The sequence below is a fragment of the Chelon labrosus genome (genome assembly GCF_963514085.1).
Source record: "Chelon labrosus genome assembly, chromosome: 4".
Lineage (NCBI taxonomy): Eukaryota > Metazoa > Chordata > Actinopteri > Mugiliformes > Mugilidae > Chelon > Chelon labrosus.
The window spans coordinates 17,731,407-17,755,080 of NC_140340.1; the positions used below are offsets into that span (position 1 = coordinate 17,731,407).

General features: G+C 41.0%; 2 protein-coding genes across 2 annotated transcripts; both read left to right on the top strand.

Annotated features, from left to right (window-relative positions):
• The first annotated feature begins 556 nt into the window (after nucleotides 1-556).
• On the top strand, nucleotides 557-10,372 carry smpd2b (sphingomyelin phosphodiesterase 2b). The gene is made up of 11 exons (XM_084542998.1): nucleotides 557-769; nucleotides 3,814-3,938; nucleotides 4,042-4,138; nucleotides 4,283-4,359; nucleotides 4,737-4,830; nucleotides 5,639-5,728; nucleotides 5,821-5,903; nucleotides 6,135-6,267; nucleotides 6,685-6,789; nucleotides 6,916-7,093; nucleotides 8,806-10,372. The coding sequence occupies exons 2-11, from the start codon at nucleotides 3,889-3,891 to the stop codon at nucleotides 9,228-9,230; spliced, it is 1,332 nt and encodes a 443-aa protein (XP_084399124.1). The 5' UTR covers nucleotides 557-769; nucleotides 3,814-3,888; the 3' UTR covers nucleotides 9,231-10,372.
• A 2,076-nt stretch (nucleotides 10,373-12,448) lies between these two features.
• On the top strand, nucleotides 12,449-23,138 carry pkp1b (plakophilin 1b). Its single transcript, XM_084543162.1, has 13 exons — nucleotides 12,449-12,672; nucleotides 13,885-13,979; nucleotides 14,963-15,390; nucleotides 15,528-15,669; nucleotides 17,826-18,033; nucleotides 18,632-18,794; nucleotides 19,764-19,881; nucleotides 20,332-20,508; nucleotides 21,010-21,180; nucleotides 21,329-21,482; nucleotides 21,624-21,810; nucleotides 21,922-22,006; nucleotides 22,416-23,138. The coding sequence occupies exons 1-13, from the start codon at nucleotides 12,480-12,482 to the stop codon at nucleotides 22,488-22,490; spliced, it is 2,196 nt and encodes a 731-aa protein (XP_084399288.1). The 5' UTR covers nucleotides 12,449-12,479; the 3' UTR covers nucleotides 22,491-23,138.
• The last annotated feature ends 536 nt before the right edge of the window (nucleotides 23,139-23,674 follow it).

Here is a 23,674-nt window from a genome sequence, read left to right on the forward strand (position 1 = left end):
TAAATAGGTTTCTACCATATAAATCATTACCAATATTTATTGTGAGGCTTCATTAACAACAATATGATATAACAACAACCTTGAAGTAGCTCTCAGCTTCAAAAAGGTTGATGACCTCTGCTCTAAATATCCGGTGTTATAAAGTAAGGTCTTACAAATAGTTGTTTACTGCTCAAATGAATATTTTCTATAAAGATGTGGGATGTTTTTTGTGACTTAAATTATCTGTACACTTCTTTCACCACTGCCTGCAGCGACCGCTTGGCTTAAAGAACTTCACTTCCCATGATGCGTTGTTGCCTCAAGCCGGAACCGAAGCCCTAATAAAATAAAATAAATAAAAGTGTGTTTTTTAACTTAGAACTGACTATTTTGGAATTCTTACTACATTGTCATTGAAATGTGATTATACACATGCTGTCAACGTATCGTGTCGCAGAAACGCAAACAGAAGTTCTAGTTTTATTTTGAGGGGAAAAACACAACCGGAGGTCGTAACAATTATTTTTAACCCAGCTGACTTTACGCCGACAGGAAATGCACGTAGCAATGGAAACGGCCTGCGCAACGAAGTCAGTGCTCATTATCTGAGATGCTGACCGACTGGACAATGTATTTGCTTGATAATAATTAACTTGGGCTGCCGTAATTGTTAGCTGCCACGCTAACAGGAAGTGTTTTTGGGTCTTCGGCCAAGACTAGCATTACGACAACGCCGTGCACATCAACGGTCTCCGTTAACTTCAGCTGACGTCAACAGGTTCGCGAGGTAAGTCAAATTAATGAATAAACCGGTGACCAGTCAACGGACACCGGGGCCAGCGTCACGGCTGCAAAGACTAGCTAAACAGCTAGCGAGAATCGTTTAGCTTCGTAACTACCGTTACCTGCCAGAGATTAAAGCTTTCATTTTATAAGCCAACTGTGCGACGGTGTTCTCCCACCGTGTCGCTGAAATTCACACTAATTAAGCCTTCATGGTGTTAATGTATTCAGTAGTGTAAGTGTTTAACTTGGCAAAAACTTAATCCTCTGAGTTCATGCTAACGTTACTCTAGCTATACAGCTGTATTTATTATCCTAACAATGCATATATGTGCATTATCTAGGTACAGGGAGTTTATTGACAATAGTCCAGCCCTGCTTTTGAACATTTATTTATTTTACTTATGAGGTCACCTTTCACACAATTTTTCCTGCAGAAAAGCACCGTAGACTCTGACCCCTTGATTTTTTTTTCTGCTTCAATGCTGCTCCCTCCCTTTACTTTCCAGGCAGAACAGAGCAATGTCAGCACTGTTTGGGAGCGGTGTATTGTTGTTCTCCCAGTAGAAAGCAGCGACTGTAACTGCCTCATTACTTTGTCTCCTGTGAAGAGAAATAAACTCTGCAGAATTGGCCTCCTGCGTGACATGGTGGGGCCGGCCTGGGTCAGCTTAGTTCATATCACACTGTTTAACACAGATATTTACAGCTGTACAGATGCAATCAGTGTAAAAAACTGTCCACAAAGACAAATTTACACACATTTCACAATATACAGAGTACAATATCACATGGTCTGTTCAGATTCATTTAGTTTTATTAATTAGAAAAGTTTAATACGTTTTTAATCCAAAAATGGAGTACTGAGGTCTGAACCTTTGTTGCTTATTGTGCAGTTGTTAAGGTTAATTTTGGTTCTCGCCTTGAGACCTAGAGGTGCATTCGTGCCCAGTGGTCATGGCAGCAGAGCTGTATCCGAAGGCAATGTTCCCCGACCCAGCTGGGCGCCTGAGAGCGAGGCTTCTGGACCCAGCTGGGCATGCGAAGGTGAGACTCCTGGACCCAGCAGGGCTTTTGTGGCCAGTGCTCATGATCCCAGAGTGGGTTTTGTAAGCAGTGTTTATGGGTCAGTTGTCATCAATGATTGTAGCAAGGTACAATCAAACTTTGTCAGTCACAAAATGTCAGTCACCAGTCAAAGCAGGCCAGAAACGGATCGGAAAACTACAACAACAATCTTTGGGAGCAACCGCATGCAGTCCAGAAAACAATATGCAAGCAGGAGAAACTTCTGGAGGAGTATGAGAAGTCGTTCAAACATCTCTCAGCGGAAACGAGAGAGTAACCGGCTGAAGTACAAAGCCTGTTTACAGGCCGAGAATTACTCCAATGAGTACCAGCTGGAGTTGAAGGAGAGACCACAAAATTCAGGAAGTCATCGAGGATAAATGGAGTCTCTTTGTTAGACTCAGTGAAAGTCTTCAAAAAGATGAGGCCTGGATGCTAAAATACAGCGCCCTGGAGGAGAAGATGGAAAGCGGGTTGGCCGAGAGAGAAAATGTCGAAGAGAAGAAAACGACGCTGGAAGACGGAAGAACTGGAGAAGGAGAAGAATACATTTAAGACAAAGGGAAAAGCAGAAGGAAGAAAAGAAAATCAATGAAGAAAATAAACAACTGAAGGAGAGAAACATGGTATCAAATGAGGAGAATAACAAAATGGAGCAGCAAAAGAAAGAATCTGAGGAGGAAAGGAAAGCTTTTGAGGACAGGTATAAGGATTAGAGAAGAATATAAAATGGACAAGGCACAGAAACATCTGGAGGACAAGTATAGAAGAAGAAGATATTAGATACAAATGGAGGGAAAGACGAAAGACTTTGCAGAGGCAAAGAAAGAGAAGAAGGCAAGAATGATTTGTCAACAGTAGCTCCCTCCTCTTCGTTCTTTCTCCACCGTTTCTCCATTTCATCCCCACCCGTGTTCTCCCCATTTTCACCTCTCAATCCTCCACCTTATTCCCCACCCTCACCACCCCTTCTCTCCATCCTCCCTCCACTCCTCCCCATCTTTAAATGATTTCCTCCACCTGTTTTACCTCTCCTTTTCTTGTTACTTTTTACTGTTTTTACATTTTGTCATTTTGCCTTGATGCTGAAATGTGGAGCATGATGACAGCGATAGACAGAACAGCACAGATAGTAGAGCCTTGCAAGCTGCTAAACAGGATTTAGAAACGTGTTCTGGGTTTGGGAAGGAAGTAGCTCAGCAAATTTTGTAAAGCCGAGTGTCGTCGTGGCCACGTATCTCATTATCTGATATAAAAAAATAAAATTTGTATGAAGGATTAATAAAGTATTCTGATTCTGCTTCTCCTTTGTCAGCACCTCTCTATCCTCCACCTCTCTCCCCTAGGTATCATCTCTCTACCTTACCTCTGTTAACCCTCTTTTTCACCTCCTCCTCTTACTTTTCATCTGTTCCTGTCGCCCTCTATTATCAAATAATTAAAAATCAATAAAAATCCACCTAAAATCACAAAACATTGTGGTTTGTTGTCCTAAAATATTGCTGATAAGAGACAAAGGCTCTGGTTTATTCTTATTTGTACGGATTAATTTCTGTATTTTATTATGTGATGACTTAACTGAGGGCTGAGAGTCTGTTGGGTAATTAAATTTGTGACGCATCTTATTTTTTGAGCACCTTTGGTTTTATATGTGTTGTGCGAAAATCTGCTGCAGCTTTCATATGAACGCAGTGACGTAAACAGTACAATATTTCTCTCCTAGATGAATTAATCCTATTTTATTTCAGTTCTTATGTGTGTATATTTTTGACTAGTGGTAAGTAAAACAGCTTTGGGACTATAAGATCACTGATTCGGCCCCTGTGTCCATGGCTAAGAGCAAGCAATGAACTCCCTTGCACCCCCCGTGCATAAAGCAAAAATTAACTGCACTTTTTTATGCACGTAGAAAATGCCACCTAACAATAACGCCAATGCATCTCAGACAACATCTAACTATCATTTCTATGTCTACATTAGGATCACCTGAACCTGACCTGAGCCGTCTAATCTGAAACTCCACCGTCACGACAACAGAGCCACTGATCTGCCAGCATGGCTAGCACAGATCTTATCAATATGCGAGTCTTCTCTCTGAACTGCTGGTCAGTGACTGTGTTTGTAGAGATTCTTACTGAACATATTTTTGACTTGGTGTGTTATGAAAAAAAAATAACTATACTGTACAAACTATGTTTCTTTTTGTAGGGGGATCCGCTATCTAAGCAAACATTGTCCTCAGCGCTATGTCATGATTGGGGAAATGTTGTGTAAGGAAGAACATGATATTGTCTTACTTCAAGAGGTTGGTGGGAAAAAGTTTCACAAACTTGAACAGTCACTCGTCTAATTAGTTAAATTTGGTGAATTTCCATGTTGACTGACATGAATAGTACTAATTACGAATGATAATCTAATTTTTAAGTGACATTTAGATTATTTTATTCAGGTGTGGAGTGAGAAAGACTATCTCTACTTGAAGAAGAAACTTGCTTGCTGTCATCCCCACTCTCATTACTTCAAAAGGTAATGTTTCTATTCTCTGCCAGACTTGTCTTTAGCTGCTTTTAAAATTCATGAAAAAAAAGTCATCATTATGTCTTCAAAACTCTGAACTGTCCTGATGTCAAAAAAATGTACTGGCATGGCGTTCATTTGTCTGCAAAATTAATCTTGAGGATTAACTTAACCTTCTTAATTCTTTATGACCACGATACCAAAGTCGTGCCTTTTTAATCCCTTCTATATCTCACAAAAATGTCTTTTTTTTTAGTAGCCGACTTCTCATGTCTCCCACAGATAAAATGAACTTGCAGTAGCATAATGTAGATCTACGTGGGAGCCAGGATTGTGAGTTCCTTACAAACATGTGCTCACGTTTAGCTTTTGCTCTCTTTCTGCAGTGGAGTCATAGGCAGCGGACTGGCCCTTTTCTCCAAACACAGAATCCAAGATACGTTTCTTTTTCGCTACTCACTGAATGGTTACCCTTATATGGTAAGTCTGGAGTGCTTGAAACACCCAAATTAGTGTTTTTGTACAAAAGAGGAAAGGTTAGTGAAAGTATAACATTGTGATTATCAATAGCAAAAGCCCCTGTTTATGCCAGATGCCTTTCATTGTAAATATATTACCAAATTATCACGCATGCATTAGTGAGCAGCATTTTTTGAGTAAACAGTTGAACAGTAAACTGTTTACTGCCAGAAGTTACCAGACACACTTTGCTCAGTGTCTTGCCATAGGGACTTGAGCGTAATTACAGTGACAAAAATAGTAATGCTATGTATACATGTTATTTAAGGCTGTCACACACTGAGCGTGATTTGTCTCTGCTAACTGTAGCTCTTCCTTTGCTTTGGAAGAGGTATTTCTTTTCATGCAGAACATATGCCTGTTGGCTGTTGGCTGTAGTCTCTGCGGTGTGTTCGAGTGCAGCTTTTTGGCCCAGATACAGGCAACGTCACTGCCTTTGTAGCATGTAGTTCTTTGACATTAGTTTTGTGTGTCTGTACCTTTAAAGGAATTAAATAAATAAGCTGAAGAACTAAGAATTGTGATTATCAGATTAAATTATTACGATATTTTGTTCTGAAATGTAGTGGAGTGGGCGCACTATAGCGTAAAAGAGCAAATTTTAAGGCAGGCACGAAAAGCTCATCAGTAATAACGACAAAACAACACAACACAGTCGGATTCACTGCCACTGCTTCTATATCTTACCTTAGCATAAACCATCTCTTTGCAGCCTGCCACCTTCTGTCTCATGTCGTCATTCATTTGTGACATTCTGCCTTTTATTCAGGCTCATCATGGAGACTGGTTTGGAGGTAAAGCTGTTGGGATGGCCGTCGTAAATCTCGGGAGCCTGACTGCAAACGTCTATCTCACTCATGTATGGTTTCATGAAATCAGTTCTCGCCACCTACCTGCTTATAGAAATCTGTTATTGATCAGTGTGCTGTTGTCCCTGTGTATCGACTTTAGCTGCATGCAGAGTACTGCAGAGAGAAGGACTGCTATCTACCTCACAGGGTGGTTCAGGCCTGGGAGCTGCAGCAGTTCATTCGGTAGTGTGTTTTTGCTTGTGTGTTTTGCTCATAGAAGACATTATTTGTTTAGACTAGAGTGTGTTTGCATATTTTTCTCTTGTGAATCCAACTGGTTTACATGTAGTTGGTAAATGTTTAACGCATGACATTTTGTGATCGTGCTTTTAATCAGCAACAAATAATGATTACAGTAAAGTTTAATGTTCCTTTTTTTTAAGGTGCGTCATCGTTAAATAATTTGTTTTTTAGGCACACCTCTGCTGGAGCAGATGTGGTCATTCTCGGTGGTGACCTCAACATGCACCCTCAGGATCTCGGCAACAGACTGCTGAGGTCTTACACTGGACTGCGAGACTCTTATTTAGAAACTGCTAAATTTGATGTACGTACCGAGAGTGAAACACAATTTAAATATTCATTAGTAATAGGGCTGTAGATCGATTCAAATATATAATTGCAGTTAATCACATATTTGTCCATAGTTAACATGATTAGTTGCAAAATAAATGTGAGGCATGAAATGAAACAGTGATAGTTATTAAATGAAAGACCTGTTTTACTTGGCCTTTTCTTGATAATTGCAAGCAGCTAAACATAGAAACGCCTTCTGGGTTTGGGAACGAAGCAGCTCAGCAAATTTTACAAAGCCAAGTGTCATTGTGGCCATATAATCTCATGATCTGATATAGAAAACAAAATGTCATCATAGTTCACAGAAATGGAAGCAAAAACAAAAGTTACTTCCTGTTACTTGGTGGCTTCATGTACATTAAATTAAAACAAGTCACTTCTGTTGCAGGGATGTGAGAATGGGATCACTTTAATAGCAGACAACCCTTTTATCAGTAAAAAGGAGCTCGTCCCCTTTGAGAAGGGGATTCGGATTGACTACATCCTCTTCAAGGTGGGCGAAAGCTATGGGTCATCACACCTGCTGTGTTGTATCTCTGCGTGTCCAAAGCAAGTTTTTGGAGTCATGAGATGAGTTTGTTTAACTCCTAAAGCACATTTGCCTTTTTGTTCTCCCCAGGGTTCTTCCAAAAGCGATATTCATTGTGATTTCATGAGTACAACCAAAGGCTCTGTTGATGGCTATCCTCACCCGTACTCTGACCACGAGGCTCTCACTGCTGAACTAAGGCTAGAATCCCACATCCCAGCTGACACTGGAGGTGACGGACAATCAAAGAGTCAGGACTCTGCTGCAGGTATTTGTACTTCAAATGAATGACTTTTTAGTATAGAGAACAGTGGTGGTCACTGATTTCAGCCTTCTGTATAGTCTGTGGGTAATTTGAATGATGATTTTAACTCCAACATATGAATATGCACTGCCTGGCCAAAAAAGTCACCACCAAAAAAAAGGTCACAGACTCTAATATATCGCCTTTGGCTTTGATTACAACACGCATTCGCTGTGGCGTTGTTTCTGTAAACTTCTGCAATGTCACAAGGTTTATTTCCATCCAGTGTTGCATTCATTTTTCACCAAGATCTTATATTGATGATGGGAGAGTCTGACCACTGTGCAAAGCCTTTTCCATCACATCCCAAAGATTCTCAGTGGGGTTAAGGTCTGGACTCTGTGGTGGCCAATCCCTGATGTCTCATGCTCCCTGAACCACTCTTTCACAATTTGAGCCCCATGAATCCTGACATTGTCATCTTGGAATATGCCCGTGAACATCAGGGAAGAAAAAAATCCATTGATGGAATAACCTGGTCATTCAGTTTATTCAGGTAGTCAGCTGACCTCATTCTTTGGGCACATGATGTTGCTGAACCTAGACCTGAGCAACTGCAGCAACCCCAGATCATAGCACTGCCCCCACAGGCTTGTACAGTAGGTACTAGACATGATGGGTGCATCTGCCTCTCTCCTTACCCTGATGCCCCCATCACTCTGGAACAGGGTAGATCTGGACTCATGAGACCACATGGCCTTCTTCCATTGCTCCAGAGTCCAATGCTCCCTAGCAAATTGAAGCCTTTGTTTCCAGTTAGCCTCACTGATTAGTGGTTTTCTTAAGGCTACACAGCTGTTCAGTCCCAATCCCTTGAGTTCCCTTGTACCCTAACCCCTTGTACGTGTGGAAATGCTCTTACTTTCACTATTAAACATAGCCCTGAGTTCTACTGTTGTTTTTCTTCAATTTGATTTCACCAAACGTTTAAGTGATCGCCGATCATGATCAATCAGGATTTTTTTTCCGACCACATTTCATCCTCGTAGACAATGGTTCTCCACTATCCTTCCAGTTTTTAATAATGCGTTGGACAGTTCTTAACCCAATTGTAGTAGTTTCTACAATCTCCTTAGATGTTTTCTCTGCTTGATGCATGCCAATGATTTGACCCTTCTCAAACATTAACATCTTTTCCACGACCACAGGATGTGTCTTTCGACATGATTGTTTAAGAAATGAGAAGCTACTCATTGCATCAGTTGGGGTTGAATAACTTGTTGCCAGCCGAAAGATAATCACCCATGCAGTAAACATCCAATAGGAGGCTTGTACCTATGTGCTTAGTTAAATCCAGGTGGCGATTTTTAATTTTTTTGGCCCAGCAGTGTATATGGGAACTAATATTGATGAAAAACTTTTAGTTATTGGGAAAGCCATACTTTAGAAACGGTCATCAAATGGGCTGTTGCATTGCCAGCTTCAGGTGTGTCTCTTTTCATTCCGTGTCCATGTCTATTCAAGGTAAGGTGCTGTAACAAAAGCTTTCCGGAATAATGAGCTAAATTAATGAAGAGTGTAGTAAATATTTAATGCTGTGTTTTAATATTAATCCTGTCTGAATCTGGGGCTTGTGGAGCTCCACAGAGCTGCTCGTGTTACTGTCAGACTGTCACACTTCAGACCTTTCAAGGTTTTCACTGCTTGTTTGTCTCTTCTCTTTTTCATTGCTTCAGGAAAGCTGGCCGAGTTGGTTGATATTGTGACCGAGGCCCGCACAGAAGTCAAAGTGGGCATTCACTGTGCTGAGAGGATGCGCTACACAGCAGCACGCACTGGGGTGATGGGTTTGGCTCTGCTGTTCTTGGAGTTGGCCATCGCAGCGGTGCCCTGGCTGGCTCTGGGAACAGAACAGCCTTTCCCTCGTACGTCCTTCTACCTGCTGGCCGCGCTGTGCTTCGCCATCCTGCTCACCACTTTTCTACTGTACATCTTTTATACCATGGAGCTGAAATCTCTGCAGGGGGCTGAAGACCAAATGAGGCTGGCTCTAGGTAGTCTGCAAGAGAAGCTCAGGGGTTTTCCTGTGGCTCAGCCTCACAATGCCCTGCGGGGGCCTCCAGAGGGTCAGGAGCCCGGTGCCTTTACCTCAGAGGAATAATGCTGCAGCTAAAGTGGGTCAGAGTGAGCTCACAGAAAGAAGGCTTTGAAGTCAGCTTAAAGATGAACGTTTGAGGGAGTCTGCTCTTCTGAATGTGTTATATGCACTTGAGATTTAGTTTCATACACCAGAATGAACTATAACTGAAGGACATATTTGAAAGTAGTGCAGGACACACGCTTTGACATTTTTATACTTTTTATATAGTCATCTGTAGGATTGTATTCGTTCTAGAGTTCACTCTATGCACCTATAGTACATAAATATGCTTCATGTCACACAGTAGAGATACATCTGTGTTACAGCTGTGCTTAAAGGTCATAAATCTGACCATGCATGAATTTAATCCTCAGGTCCAACTTGCATTCCACCCACCAGTAGTTTGAATGGGACCAGTTGTTTCTGTTTTCAGTTTCATGCTCCTCTTTTGTGATTTGGAGAATCCACCTCTTAGATGTTGTGGCAAATTTACTTGATGTGCTTAGATACTTGCAGGAAGGAAGTGTCCCTGTTTGTCTCCACTGAACCGGCAGCACTCCAAATGTTACAGGTTTACGTTTTGGTCAGTAATATTTTTTCCTCTGCACAAAAGATTCCAGTGGCACCGTAGAGATCCTCATGGACTGGCAAAGACTTCTCAGTGTACTGTAAGAAAAGAGACACATGATCTGCATGTCTCAGTTCTCATGCTCACTATTTTGTACTTAGGTATCTTTAGAGACAATCCTTCACTCCTCTCTCCCACAGTTCAAAGAATGGAATATGCTAAAAGATTCCACTTTTACCTTTGACCTCATATGAACATATAAATCACTTTTACAAAGCACCATGTACAACGAATACTTCAAAGAAAACTAATATGTCTTAAGTGTGCAGTGCACTCAGTTGATTAACCAGATAAAGCACTTCCTAATGTGTATGCTACGAGATTAGTTAATGTTTGATATTGCCGTAAAATCATCATGTGACTCAACAGAAGCCTAACGAGATTTTAAGTGCTGTCATCCTAATGTTGAGCAAAACTATTTGATAGATTTTAATCTCATTAATGTTTATAGAATTTCAAATGACACCTGATTTTAATTCTAACTGAAAATTGTTATGGGCATGATCTTGAAAGCAATAAATAAAGACTTTGTATGCATGTCTCTGGACTTCTGTGGCTCTTGATAAAGGTGACAGGCCAGCACTTGATAGCTAACGTTCACTGAGATCCACACATTCACCACTAGAGAGCAATCTAAGTGTATGCAACCTTTTGAAATGAAAACACGTCTTTCTGCAAAGGACTCTCCAAACCGCCTGCACAGCAGCAATTACAAAACAATGGGGAACATGAGAGTCGATCACAGCCAAATTTGCCATCTGGTGCACGTACGCACAGACGGCAAGAGCACCTTTGGGTGTGGCACATTCAGAGCTTTTAGTTTTTCCCAGTACGACTGAGAATTCATTGATCTCACATGCTGCAGAAACTACTTGTGAAAACCTGATTGCATGAGAGGACCCTTGAATATAACAAATCTTAAGATGTAAAAATCTTTTACTTGTTTGATGCTTCAAAGTAAAATAATCCAATGGAGCTCATCCCCAAACAGCTGAAGGGGTATCTCCAATACTGAGAGAAACATCAAACCCTAACAGGTGTTATTTTATTCTGTTTTAGCACATTTTGGAAAATAGAAATAGATAATGAACTAATTCCGTTTCTGGCTTGCAGGAGCTCGAGGTGTGGCATCCTTCTTCCAGTTGTTGCACTGATCCCAGTTAAGGAGGAATAATGCTCTGTGAACAGGTCTGCAGATCTAATCTGTTTTTGGTGTTTGATTTTAGTGTGATGGCTGTTATGAATCTTGTAAATAATAATAATAATAATAAAAAAAGATATTAAATCAATCAGTCACTTTTTTAGTTTTGCTTTTATTAATCATAAATTTACTGTTATTAGTAAAGGTAAACATAGTAAAGGTTGTAGCAGCTCATTTTGCATAGGCCTGCACATAAACTTGCTCATGGTTTCTTCCTCTTAAAAAGTATTTTTTTTTTCCCCCCTTTCCATCTTTGCATTCCTGCTTGCTCTGAGTATTTCGGGCTCTGTCTGGGCTGTCTTGACCCAAGTGTCTTGAGACAACTGGTATTGTTAATGATGCTGTATAAATAAAACTGAATTTAACTGAATTTTTGGCCCACGGCATTATGCAATTTAAAAGGGGGGGGGGGGGGGGGGGGTAGTATTTAGAAATATTAACAAGTCTATTTGTGTGCTTGATGATTTTGTTATTTCACTTTTAATGCTTACAGTCGTTTTTAAGGTAAATATTGTACTACAATAATATACAGCCATAACATTAAAACCACCAAGCGGTGAAGTGAATAACAGTGATAATCTTGTTACTGTGTAAATGTTCTTATGGGAAACCTGTGACCTGACGTTCATGTGGACGTTCCTTTGATGCTCATCAGCACCTGAGCATCGCTGCAGACCAAGAACACCCCAGTGGCAATGGCGAGGGGGTGTCCCTTGCATGCTGGTGTAACCCAGAAGAGCAACAGTTGTGGAGATGCTCTGACCCAGTCTGGCTTTTGTCAGAGTCACTTGAGTCCTTCCGCTTTCTAATCTTTCCTGGTTCTTGTTCTAACGCATGCGTTTTGAGAAAATCGTGTTTGCATATGCCACCCACAGACAGGTGGCATGATAAGGAGATAATCTGTGTCATTCACTTGACCAGGTCATAATGCTATATAACTGATAGGTGCAGGTTCCGCTCCAGTAGTAAACTGTAACTCACTGTGGCAGCTTCTATATTTGCTGCTTGTATCTTGATGGAGTGAAGTCATTTAGGTGTAGTTTATGTCCGCAATGCATTGTTTAGTAAGGTCATAAACGTAAACTTTGAATAAAATTAGAATAGTATCTAGAAGCAAACAGACCCAGGCTGTTTGTAGCTGAGTGAACAGCCTTTAATAAACATCTCTGCAAATAGGACGAGGCTGCACGAACTGTAAATACTCAAAGGCGATGGAAAGTAAAAGTGCAGCTTAATGGAGGAGTGTTTCTCAGGAAGTAGGAGAAAAAAAAAAGTAAGAGTTAATGAGTGGAGTCTTGCACGTCTATTGTGTCTTCATGGGCGCGGTCTGATCGCGGGGCAGGGCAGGGAGGGCAAGGTGCGCGTTTATTACCTAACGCAGCAGCACCGACTCTGCGCAGCTGACGGGCTTCCCTCCACTGCTGGATGTCGAGAAAGTAAAATGACGAGCCTGGATCCACTGAAAACGGTCATTTCCATCGGGAATGTGGACGACACGTCGCTGGCTCTGCCATCCGCTGGCCAGTGCCGATCGGGACAGCAGCGCGTCCTGGAGCAAGTGCAGACGATCAGGAGGACAAAGTCGAGGCAGTCCAGCACCAGCAGGAGTGGATCCACGTCCCTGTCCCCGACAAGTAAGAGTAGCCATGACACGCCTAGGGCCGCAGATTCCACTCGGTGGGGTTTCCTGGAGGATTTAGGAGTTTCTGTACTTAGAAATATTAAAAAAAACAAAAAACAAAACACACATTTAAATTTCAATGGATTTTACACTCTGCACAGAATTCAAACTTAGAACCACCAGTCGTAAACACCATTTTATGTTAATGATTTAAACCTTTTAGGGGTCCAAGATTTCAGGAATTTGAAATATCAGAAAGTTTTCTGTTTCTAATCTTGTACAGAAATAGTGGAAGTTGAAACTGATTTTAACAGGAGTGCATCTAAAGAACAGCTTTAAATACAAAGAAACCAGTAAAAGATGTCCTGATTTTTATTATAATGAATTATGTATAATTATTAAAAATAATTATACATAATATAATTATGTATATAATTATATATATATAAAAAACGAAACAAAACAAAACAAAACCTAAAGCTCCACAATTTTTCTTGCAATCTCAATACTTTTAATCCATCAAAAATAATAAATGAATGGCTTAAAGGCTTCAACACCATTTAGACTGGTGAATACAACTAACAGGAAGTCCAAAGGAACAGATGACTCAAGACATAAAAATCCAAAATATCTAATTAATTAAACAGTTTTAGAAAACTTGGTTTGTGGACAGCGATTTAAGATTGATAGTGTCGGTTGTTGCCCTAGTATGTCTAATACCCCCGGCTACAACCCTCGCATATACATATATGAATCTAGAAATCTATAAATCACATCCTAATATATTACGGATGAAATAAAATGAAGACAAAACACTGAGGACTGACTATATTTGATATGGAGCTGTAAGATATTTTATAATAATGTTTTCCATGTCACATCATTTAAATATAGGTGATTACTGATTGAGCATGTTGCAGTGTGACCTTTACAGGCGTCATGGGCAAAAATCCACATTTCTGACTATTTAATGTTCCCTCTTTGGTCCACTTCTCTCTGCCTGGAACTGAGGTGTTGGATAACAGTTAGATTATATTTATATTTGCCCTTTCAGGTTATATAGGCACCAGTATCTTTAAGCATAAATCGTAGCTCAGACATGTCACCAAACCAGCCAATAGGAGCTGCCTTTCTTTCCACAGGTAAATGCAAAATATCGGCAGTTGTAAATCAGGTGTGTGTTGTGCACATGATGAAGCTGATAACCTTCAACATTTCTCCTCAGGCCCTTTCAGCGACGCCATGTACGTAGATGGTTTGAAGTTGCATTCAGGCACGACTAATGGAAGTGTCTTCTACGGGAATGGCGTCTCTACAAGTGTGAGTTTTTTTTTCTTGTTCCCCCCCCACACACACACACACACAAAAAAAATAACATGCAAGATAAACTCTCCTGGTTGTGTTAAGTTTATTGTATTAATTGCTTCAGTTAGAAAGTTGCAGAATAATTAAACAAAAAAAAATAATATTGAAAGGTGGTGTCTTTCAGTTGCTTATTAGGCCTTTAAATGTATTATCACTCTCCTATACATGGTAAACAAAAGTGGAAAGTCCGTATATTTGAGGACTGGCAACAGAATATATTATATAATTTTTTGTTTTTGCAAAAATGATGAATTTAACAATTCATTATTAAAATAGTATCAAAGTTGTCCATCACACGATCCAAAAGAAATAGATGGATTAAATGTGAAAAAAAAAATATATATATATACATTTTTCAGTACTTCCAAAAACCCACCTTTGGTGACTTATGAAGGAAGTACTGAGAACTAATTTACTTCCACTAAATCACAGGTGTCAAACATACGGCCTGCGGTTAGGGTTCAGTCTGGCCCGCAGCATGAATTGGCAAAGTGCAAAAATGATACAGAGGACTGCAATTTTTCAGTGAAAATAAACACTATTCCTAATCTGTCCACTGTTTAAGATAGAGAAGTGGACAGAACGCAGGTTTTAGTGCATCAGGTTTGCAGAATTAACACAGAAAACACCCATCTGTAATGTATTTATTTTTTTCCATTCTAATGGAAACCTCAGGCCTCAAGATTTGTTGTGCCCAGTCGACTTTCCTCTCATTTGTGCTTCAAAAATCCATTTTCAAATTCTTCCAGAGCCTTTTTGAATCTTCACACAGAGATCTGGCTTACAACCTCTCCCTAAGCAATGCACCGCAGGGTTGTGCACCACAATTTGATTTTTTGTTGGCAGCTCCATGCGAGTCTCTTCGCTGCTGGAGAAATAAGCCTCCATGAGATAGCATCATCTTTAAGTATAAACACGTGTGCTCTTTGGCTCCGCAGCTCAGCCTGGAGAAAAACATCAACCGACAAATAGTCAACAGCTCCAAAAGATCAACTGCAATGGGGAACTCCGCCACTTCTACCTATTACTATGAGAGGGGCTACGCCCCGGGTGGCTCCATGGCGGTCGGTCTAAAGAACACGAGCCGCAGTGAGCCTGACGCGGCCCGGCATCGCTCCATGCAAAAACGTGCTGTCCCACTGCAGAACATCGTCTCCGGCAAGGGCATCTACAGGACACAAAGGAGCACTAGTCAGTTTATAACCAGCACCACAGTGCCTCCTCTGTCTTCATCTATGTATACTGTAAACGGCGCAGGTCCGACCAAAACAAAGAGCCAGTTCATATGCAGCCCAGTTGATGTGTCCAAAACACCCTCAAGGTCTCCCGTCCTTGAGTCCACATCCAAGAGCAAAATTAATTCAGAGTAAGTGTGCAAATTAAAAAGTGGCTTCCTTTTCTTGTGATCATATATGTTTTGGATGATTTAGTTATTCTTGCAGGCTCACACAAAATATAAAAAGAAAAAAAAAAAGTGTATTTATTTTTTTATTTACTCCACAGGTCAAACAGAAACAGCAGAGTCGCTGATCTCACTATGAAGGAGGCCGTGGAGTACCTTTGCAATATGGACGAGACATATCAGCACTGTGGAGCTTCCTACATCCAGCACAACACTTTCATTGACGACAAAGCCAAAAATGAGGTGCTTGTCTGCTCTTATTATGTCACAGTCTTAGTCGGCGTGGATATTTTGAGAATGGGCCATTCCATTCTGTGCCTGCAGACAAAGGTGAACAGTCACTCATTGTCTTTTGACCCTAGGTTAGTCCAAACTCCAAATATTTGTTAGGATTAGCCTGTCAGGGAGACTCCACCCACTTCAAGCTCCTGGAAAACCTCAAACCAGCTTACAGTGTGCTACCAGGGCTTTCTTTATCACACAGATTACTGGCAGGAGTTACTGATTTGGTTGTATTGTTATAGGTAAAGTAAAGGTAAAGTGCTTTGTTTGTCATTATACAACGTATCATACAATGAAATTACATGGTCGGATTATCCCAGTGTTTATTATCTTAATCCAAGTGCCTGTTTTGTCTCATTAGACATTTAAAATCTTAACATTACGACCACCTTCCTAATATTGTGTAGGTCTCCTTTGTGCCTTGAAAACAGTTGTGACTCATCAGAGAATGGACATGGGCCTTCTGAGGGTGTCCTGTGGTGTCTGGCAACAGAATTTTGTTGGTGGGGGCCTTTGGGTCCTGTGGGTTGAGGGGAGGGGCCTCTGTGGATCATCCCTCAGATACTTAATCAGTTTGGGATCTAGTGAATTTGGAGGCCAGGTCAACACCTTGTGCTGTTTTTTTTTAGTTGTTCCTAAACCATTTTTGTGTATCCTGCTGGGGATGGCTGCTGCCATCAAGGAGTGTCATTGCTATGGGGTGGGGCTGCCTGGTCTGGTCTAGGTGGGTGGTACATGTCTAAGTAACATCCACATGAATGAATGCCAGGTCCAGAGGTTTCCCAGCAGAACACTGAATTGCCACAAGATGGTCAACGTTATTCACTTCTCCTGTCAGTGGTTTTAATGTTGTGGCTGATCGGTGTATGCTATTATTATTACACAGCAAAGAGAAGTCGTAAGTCCTCATATTTGAAAAACTGGAAAAGAAAGTATTTGACTTTTAAAGTCAAAAAATAATCCACGTACCCAGCCTCTCGCCCGATGACAGCTGGGATAGGCTCCATTCATGAATGAATGAATAGTCCACTAAACAATGCAATTTTAAAATTAATACATAAAATGTGAAAAATAAAATAATAATACTACTAATACTACTAATAATACATACACTTTTCAGATCATACGCCTCTAAGGGGTAGGTTGCACGGGATAATTTACTAGGTACTCCACACCTCAGTGTGCTTGTCTTCCTCTTATTATGTCATCATTTTATCTTGTGCTACTGTTGGAAGGTTTATAAATTCCTGTTGAACATTAACCTCAGTCAGTGTGCACTCTCTGCGTTCCAGACTGTGCCTCCAGACAAAGCTGGCAATTCCCTCTACTCGCCCTGAATACTGAATATTTGTCATGATTAGCCTGTCAGGGAGACCCCACCCATGTTCACCTGAAAGAGATCCTCAGACTTAACTTTTAGCATGCTGGAGTTACTCCCCTGGCTAAGGTGTTGTGTATTATTGCTCCAGGCCGTGGTTATCTTGAAATTATTGTCAAATTACCATAACCAATTAAAAATAAAACCCTAAAGACTTTAATTCTGGTTTAGTCAGTGACTCGTGTGGGAACTGCGGTAACAGCAAGTCAAAACTACATCAAACAGTGAGTAGCTGAGCCGAACAGAAACATAATAATATATAATATAATAATCTGAAGCAGCGCGGTTAGGATATGTTTGCATCAGCAGGAACTTGACACGGCTCTGATACGCTGTCAGTGAATGTTCAACAGCGGGGCTGATAATGAGTGATTTCCTGGGAGTCCTCGGAAGGTAATTTGAATCCGGTGCATGAATGGCGGACTACTACAATCAGAGGAAGAAAACCAGCCTGACTCTGACTGGATCAAAAACAGGATTTGATTGAATGAAAGTTACAAAATTGGAATTTAAATTTGCAGCAAATCTGTCTTGCACCATCTAGGGCTGAACACAATAACTTGCTAAAAACTTACGAACTCTTTACTGCTATAACTTGTAGTCTGTCTCGGAAAATACATCTTCACATGAGAAGGATTTTTTTTTTTTCTCCCTCATTATTTAAAAGTAATCCCCGTTTGCTGTGATAAATGATTGTGTTTCCGAGCTCTACTAATCCTGAAAATGTCTTCTCTGTCAGGTCTTAAAGCTCAACGGCATCGCTCCCTTGGTGGGTCTCCTGGGCAGCCCCAGTTTGCAAATCAGCCACACAGCCTCAGCCGCCCTCCGCAACCTGTCCTTTAAAAGTGACAAGAACAAAGAGGAGATCCAGCGCTGCGGAGGCATCGCAGATGCTGTGGCTCTGCTCAGAGACACAGACTCTGTAGAGCTGCACAAACAGCTGACAGGTACACGTTATAGCATGTTGCATGTTTTGTTCTGTCTGTTGCTCTTTGTGGTCTGTGTTGACATGTGCTGCTGTTGTGCCTCGTGCTGCTGACCTTTTTGGCCAGGTCACCCTTGTGAAAGAGATCTTGATCTCAATGGGCTTTTATCTGGTTAAATAAAGGTTAAATAAATAAAATAAAATAGCTCGGAAATATACTGTTCAATTCTAAGTAAATACATAACACACAACTACACCAAACAATTCAGACAGAGAGTTTGGAGTAGGCTATAGTATAATCCTGTTTATATCCTGCTGTCAGTCACAAAGCCTGCTGTAAAGGTTAATAATTATTTAAACTGTCAGAATCCACCTGAATGTTATTCTCGTAATCCGGATAAATAGCAATGAACATGAAAAGTAAATGTGTAAAACGGAAGCAGACACAACTAACTCCAACAACTAACTACAACAAGAGATCACGGCAGTTTTCCCTTCATTATCAAAACAAAATGGTTACAGAGCGTAAACCTATAAAGTCAACACGAACTCTGTTAATGTTTTAGCGCAGGCATTTGATTGACAGTTTTAAAAAGGTCACGTTTTCATTTTCTCTCCAGGTCTTCTGTGGAACTTGTCCTCCGCAGAGGACCTGAAGCCAGACCTGCTGAAGAATGCTCTTCCTGTCTTAATGGAGCGCGTGATCCTGACGGCAGGTCCTAACCAGCCTCACGGTAACGGCCCGGACTCTGCCGTCTTCTTACACACCACGGGATGTCTTCGGTAAGCTAAAGAATTCAACAAAATATCATTGCACCCGGTTTGTTGTAGCACTCATAAGGTGTAGGATTTATTGCTTAGCTGTGGACCAAGCATTGTTTTATTCTGGATTTATGCAATCATGTAAATATCAAGGAACTCTGCCGATTCTATGATTTAGTATGTTTTGAACATCATAATATGCGTGAGATAATTAAAATGTCCATTCTCTGATGAGTCACAACTGTTTTGGAGACACAAGGGAGACCTACACAATATTAGGAAGATGATCATAATGTTATGCCTGATCGGTGTAAGTGGCAGGGAGGATGTGAATATGCCCCAAACACAGTATTATTCTCAACACTGAAAACTATTTTTAGTAATTTATTAATAGTAGTTCTTCAACTCTTGGTCACACAGGCTCTCAATCTGCTGATGTTAAACAATGCTTCTTTAAATATTTGGTGGGTTTCGTAGGATGAATGTGAATTTACCTGGTAAAAAAAAAATTGTAAATGATTTTCTGGCAGACCAGAGCATGAGTCAGAATTCTCTTCCTAAACTTTTAAGTCCTCACCTGCCCCCAGTTTAGTCAGGCTCACTGCTTTGGAAAGAGTTTGTTCAGCCACCTGCAGCCACACAACAGCAGCATTGATCTTATCGACTACATCAGTAAACACACACGGCCGCAGTGTAAAACATTTCATTGACTTCCTGGATCTATTAATATCCATCATTGTATAGCATGAAACATTGTTTACCTTAAAGGAAAGGTGCCATTGATCTCAGACAAGTCAAGGATTTCTTTTTACATTACGTCTTGAAAGCGTTGCTGCAGGGCCTTTAGGTAACTTGTCCAATCTGATAAATAAGCGAACGCGTGTGTTAAATGTAAAATGTTGACCTACTGTGCTCGTGTAGCGATATTTAAGCACGTGTTTGCCAGCAGTAGCTTTTACATTAATGTGTCTGTTTGTAATGTATCAACAGAAACCTCAGCAGTTCAAAGCAAAGCAACAGGCAGACGCTGAGAAAATGTCGAGGTCTGGTCGACTCTTTGGTCGGTTACGTTAAAGACTGCGTGGAAGCGGAAAACACAGATGGTGAAGTAAGCAAAAGATAAACACATTTACCATCCTGTATATTATCTGTTCATCGTTGCCTGTCGGCCCTTTCCACCTTCACTCTAACTTTCACTGTCACTGTGCACGTCGTACCTTCGTGTGTCTTCCTGAGCAGGATAACTACTTTGTTAGACAGGCAACACTCACTTACTGTACCGTATTTTATTATTACCTCCAGATTCAGTCCTTCTTGTTATATTTGGTCAATCTTAAACTCGTAACTAGAGGATGACTGTAACATTGGATTGAATTTGCTGATCAAATCACAGTTAAGAGCTAAATATGTCAGTTTACAAGTTTCAACACCTTGATACAATTTAAGAATTATACTCTTTAAAACTGTACCTTTCGTATTGTGTTATACTGATTTTGTGTGCGCAAACACTTAGGACACAAAGTCCTAAATCTGTGTTTTTTTCCTCCCGTTGGAACAGTCCGTAGAAAACTGTATGTGCATCCTGCACAATCTGACGTTCCAGCTGCAGGATGAGGCTCCAGCTCTGTTCAACAGGATCACGGCTTTGGCCCAGACGGTCAACAGGAGCCAGAACCAGGGCGACAGCAGCCCCATCGGATGCTTCAGTTCACAGAGCAAATCTGCAGAACATGAGGTGAGACGTTGTTGTTTTTTTTTTATTTTTTTTGTTTTTCCAAATGCAAAGATACACAGTAAAGTTGGCTGGAGGCCACTCGATCATTTTAAGTGTGACAGCTCTAGAAATACTTGTAGGCAGAATGTCAGTTTGCCTCAACATATCCTGTCAGTTCTTTAATTGCACCTGCATGATAGAAATTATAATTACAGACATAGATTTCAAAGAACTGTAGTTGGGAGTGTGTGACTTTTTACTTTGCCTCCTGAGAGTCTGTGAGATTTGTGTTAAAAGGTGTGCCATGTTGTCTTTTCAGTTTTGCAGTTTTCATTTCACTTTAAGTTACAGCAAAAAAAAAAAAAAAAAGGAGAGCTGTACAGTTTGTATGTACACATGTAAAACACATATGCCACAGGTGTATGGCAAACTATGGACCTTGTGTGTGAATATGCAAACGTGTGTAAAGACACAGATCAGTGGAAGGAGACATACTGATGGTCTGTTCTTTATCCTGTCCAGCGTCACTTTGACTTCCCCGTCGTTGAGGATCCACAACCCAGTGGGGCGGGCTGGTTGATCCACTCCAAAACGCTGCAGACTTATCTGTCTTTGCTTGAATCTAGCAAGCGGGAAGAAACACAGGAAGCCTGCTGCGGGGCGCTGCAGAACCTCACCACAAGTGAAGGCATTGTAAGCAAACGTGTTAGCAGTGTTGCACAATGGGCATATAAAACAGGCAATATAATCACTTTTTTTTTTTTTTCTCTGCATACGGTCTGTACGTGGAGCATGTTTTTTCCTCAGATTAGGAGCTGATCTTTGTTCTCTGTGTTCACAGGTCTCTGATGTAATGAGCCAGACCATTGTGCAGAAACTGAATGGCCTGGATGTTATAACTCCCCTTTTGAAGTCAAACAAAGTCAACTTGCAGAGGAATGCCGTGAGTTTGGTAGGAAACTTGACCAGGAACCCAAACCTGCACAGTGCCATTGGTGAGAATGAGGTTGAATTATTCTTATATGTTTATAACCTAAACATAATAAGCTCATATAAAAATTATTAACTGATTGGAGTTTTATGAGTGTTTGCGTGTGTGTAACAGTCCCTTGGTTTTGTTTCCGTTATTACTGAAGTTCGTAAAGCGCTCCCAGACCTGATGGGACTCCTCACCAAAGGCACCTCAGAAGGTAATGAGTCTGATGACACCCTTGCCGTTGCCTGCCGGACTGCAGGCACCCTGCTCTTGAGCAAACCGGAGATGAACAAGAACTTGTTAAACAACAACCTGATTAAATCGCTGACTGATCTCAGCCAAAACATGTAAGGTTATGTACAGACAAGCTTATTCAAGATATGTTATACAGTATCTATGTTAGATTTACAAACTGATTATCTGTTTTCCTCCTTTTTTCTTTTTTTTTTTTTTTTTAGATATTTTCCCAAATCAAGCAAAGCTGCATCCCTGCTTCTCTACAAGCTCTGGTCAGACAAAGACTTGCAAAGCTTCCTGAAAAAGGTGAGTTGAAGCTAGCTTAAACCTGGGTGCCAAGATCTGTCAGGGCTTGGGTGTGTCTTGTCGATGTCTCTCTTAGACTCAGTAGTCCACACCTCTCTCTGGTATTTGTGAGAAACAGAGGGAGAAAGGATTAGGCTGCGCTGTCGGGAAATGCCTGGTAAAAGGCTCTAACCTGATACGGCTGAGGAATCTAACAGCTCCGGTTTGAGTACCCCCTCGCAGGATTCGCACGCGTGCAACTGCACAACGGCACGATGCATTCGAACACTTTTGAGGACAAGCGTGCGCATTTTAACTCAAAATGTCAAGAATGCGCCACCAGCACAGCCTGTGTTTGTGTCTGTTACTGTGAGTTACGTGCAGTTATGGAGGCGGAACACTGATTTATGCTTCACTGTTTGTCCCGCAGCTAGGGATGACTAAGTCCTCATTTGTGAACGACATCACCATGGCGGCACACAGATCGGTCCAAGTTGTCAATTAGCGCGGCACCTTTATTGCACGTCTGACGACCATTTTACTGAAGTAACTCGCCTGCAACATCTCCGCACATCAGCAGGACCCAAACGCACCGAGGCCGAGCAGCAATCTTTCTCATTTCACAGAGCTTTTTCTGAAATGATTTCATAAACTCTAGATAGCGTGGCAGCCATCACCTAATCATTACATAGCCATGAATGTGTTGTAAGTTAATTCTTTAAAGATGAAGGTTCAGATGTGCACAAAAGCAACAAAGTGCTTTTTTTTTTTTCTCTTTTTGAACGTTGAATGTCTTTTAATGAACATTTTTTTGTACCTGCAATCAGTCTGGGAAAAAAAGAGCTTATGTTAATAATTAAGACGTAAGGATGAGGACTTTATTTTGCACTGAAATTTCAGTTTTGTTTTGTAATTGTAAAAATGGATTTTGATTACGTAGAATGAACATGCATGCTGTTGGTGGTGTATCCGTATTTTCTCATGATGTACATTTTCTTGAAATACTGGCAATAAAGCGGAGAGACTGGTGGGAAATCACAACCTCCAGAAGTTTGGTTTAATCGCTTGTGGAGTCACCGGGGCTTTTTGCTCACGTCTCGTCACGCCCCTCTAGGTTTTGGCAGCGGAATTTGAAATGCTCCAGGGAAGATTCACAGCACGTCTTCCAAATTCTGCTTACTCCACCCGTATGAGTTATCCTCTGACGCCTCAGAAGGAGCTATTAGAACCAGGCATGGCAGCTGTTGTCACTGAATTATGTAATTGTTAACCAGATATGGATTTTGGTCCTCCGCACCTCAGACCACGTAATCCAGACAGGGGCGACATTAAGATTTACGAGGCTTCTGATCATTTGTCATAATCACTTCATAGATTTATGTGCTCGTATTTGATCGTTTCTCGAAGACTGGTAGTACTGCGGGCACAAATCAAGCCTACATGGATATGTAATGTAAAAAGTCAGAAAGAAGACCAGATTCCAGCCGGGTTAAACCGAGCCATATCTGCCACTCTGAATCTCTACTACACAAGCTCCAATTTGGAAAACACAAGCTGGCCTTATTAGGAGAATGTGTTTATATATCCATCTATCTGGAGTCGGTGTTCATCTGTGAGTTTCCACAAGAGAAGGAACTAAAGACATCACAGCCAGGAAAAACACACCATTTAATTTTTTCTTTTTTTTTT

Excerpts from the sequence above, each read along its gene's own strand:
- smpd2b (XM_084542998.1), top strand. The coding sequence starts at position 3,889 with ATGGCTAGCACAGATCTTATCAATATGCGAGTCTTCTCTCTGAACTGC. Across the intron at positions 4,360-4,736 it reads CACTCTCATTACTTCAAAAG|TGGAGTCATAGGCAGCGGAC; the intron begins GTAATGTTTCTA and ends CTCTTTCTGCAG. Across the intron at positions 6,268-6,684 it reads TAGAAACTGCTAAATTTGAT|GGATGTGAGAATGGGATCAC; the intron begins GTACGTACCGAG and ends CTTCTGTTGCAG.
- pkp1b (XM_084543162.1), top strand. The coding sequence starts at position 12,480 with ATGACGAGCCTGGATCCACTGAAAACGGTCATTTCCATCGGGAATGTG. Across the intron at positions 19,882-20,331 it reads CGGAAAACACAGATGGTGAA|TCCGTAGAAAACTGTATGTG; the intron begins GTAAGCAAAAGA and ends CCGTTGGAACAG. Across the intron at positions 22,007-22,415 it reads TGCAAAGCTTCCTGAAAAAG|CTAGGGATGACTAAGTCCTC; the intron begins GTGAGTTGAAGC and ends TTTGTCCCGCAG.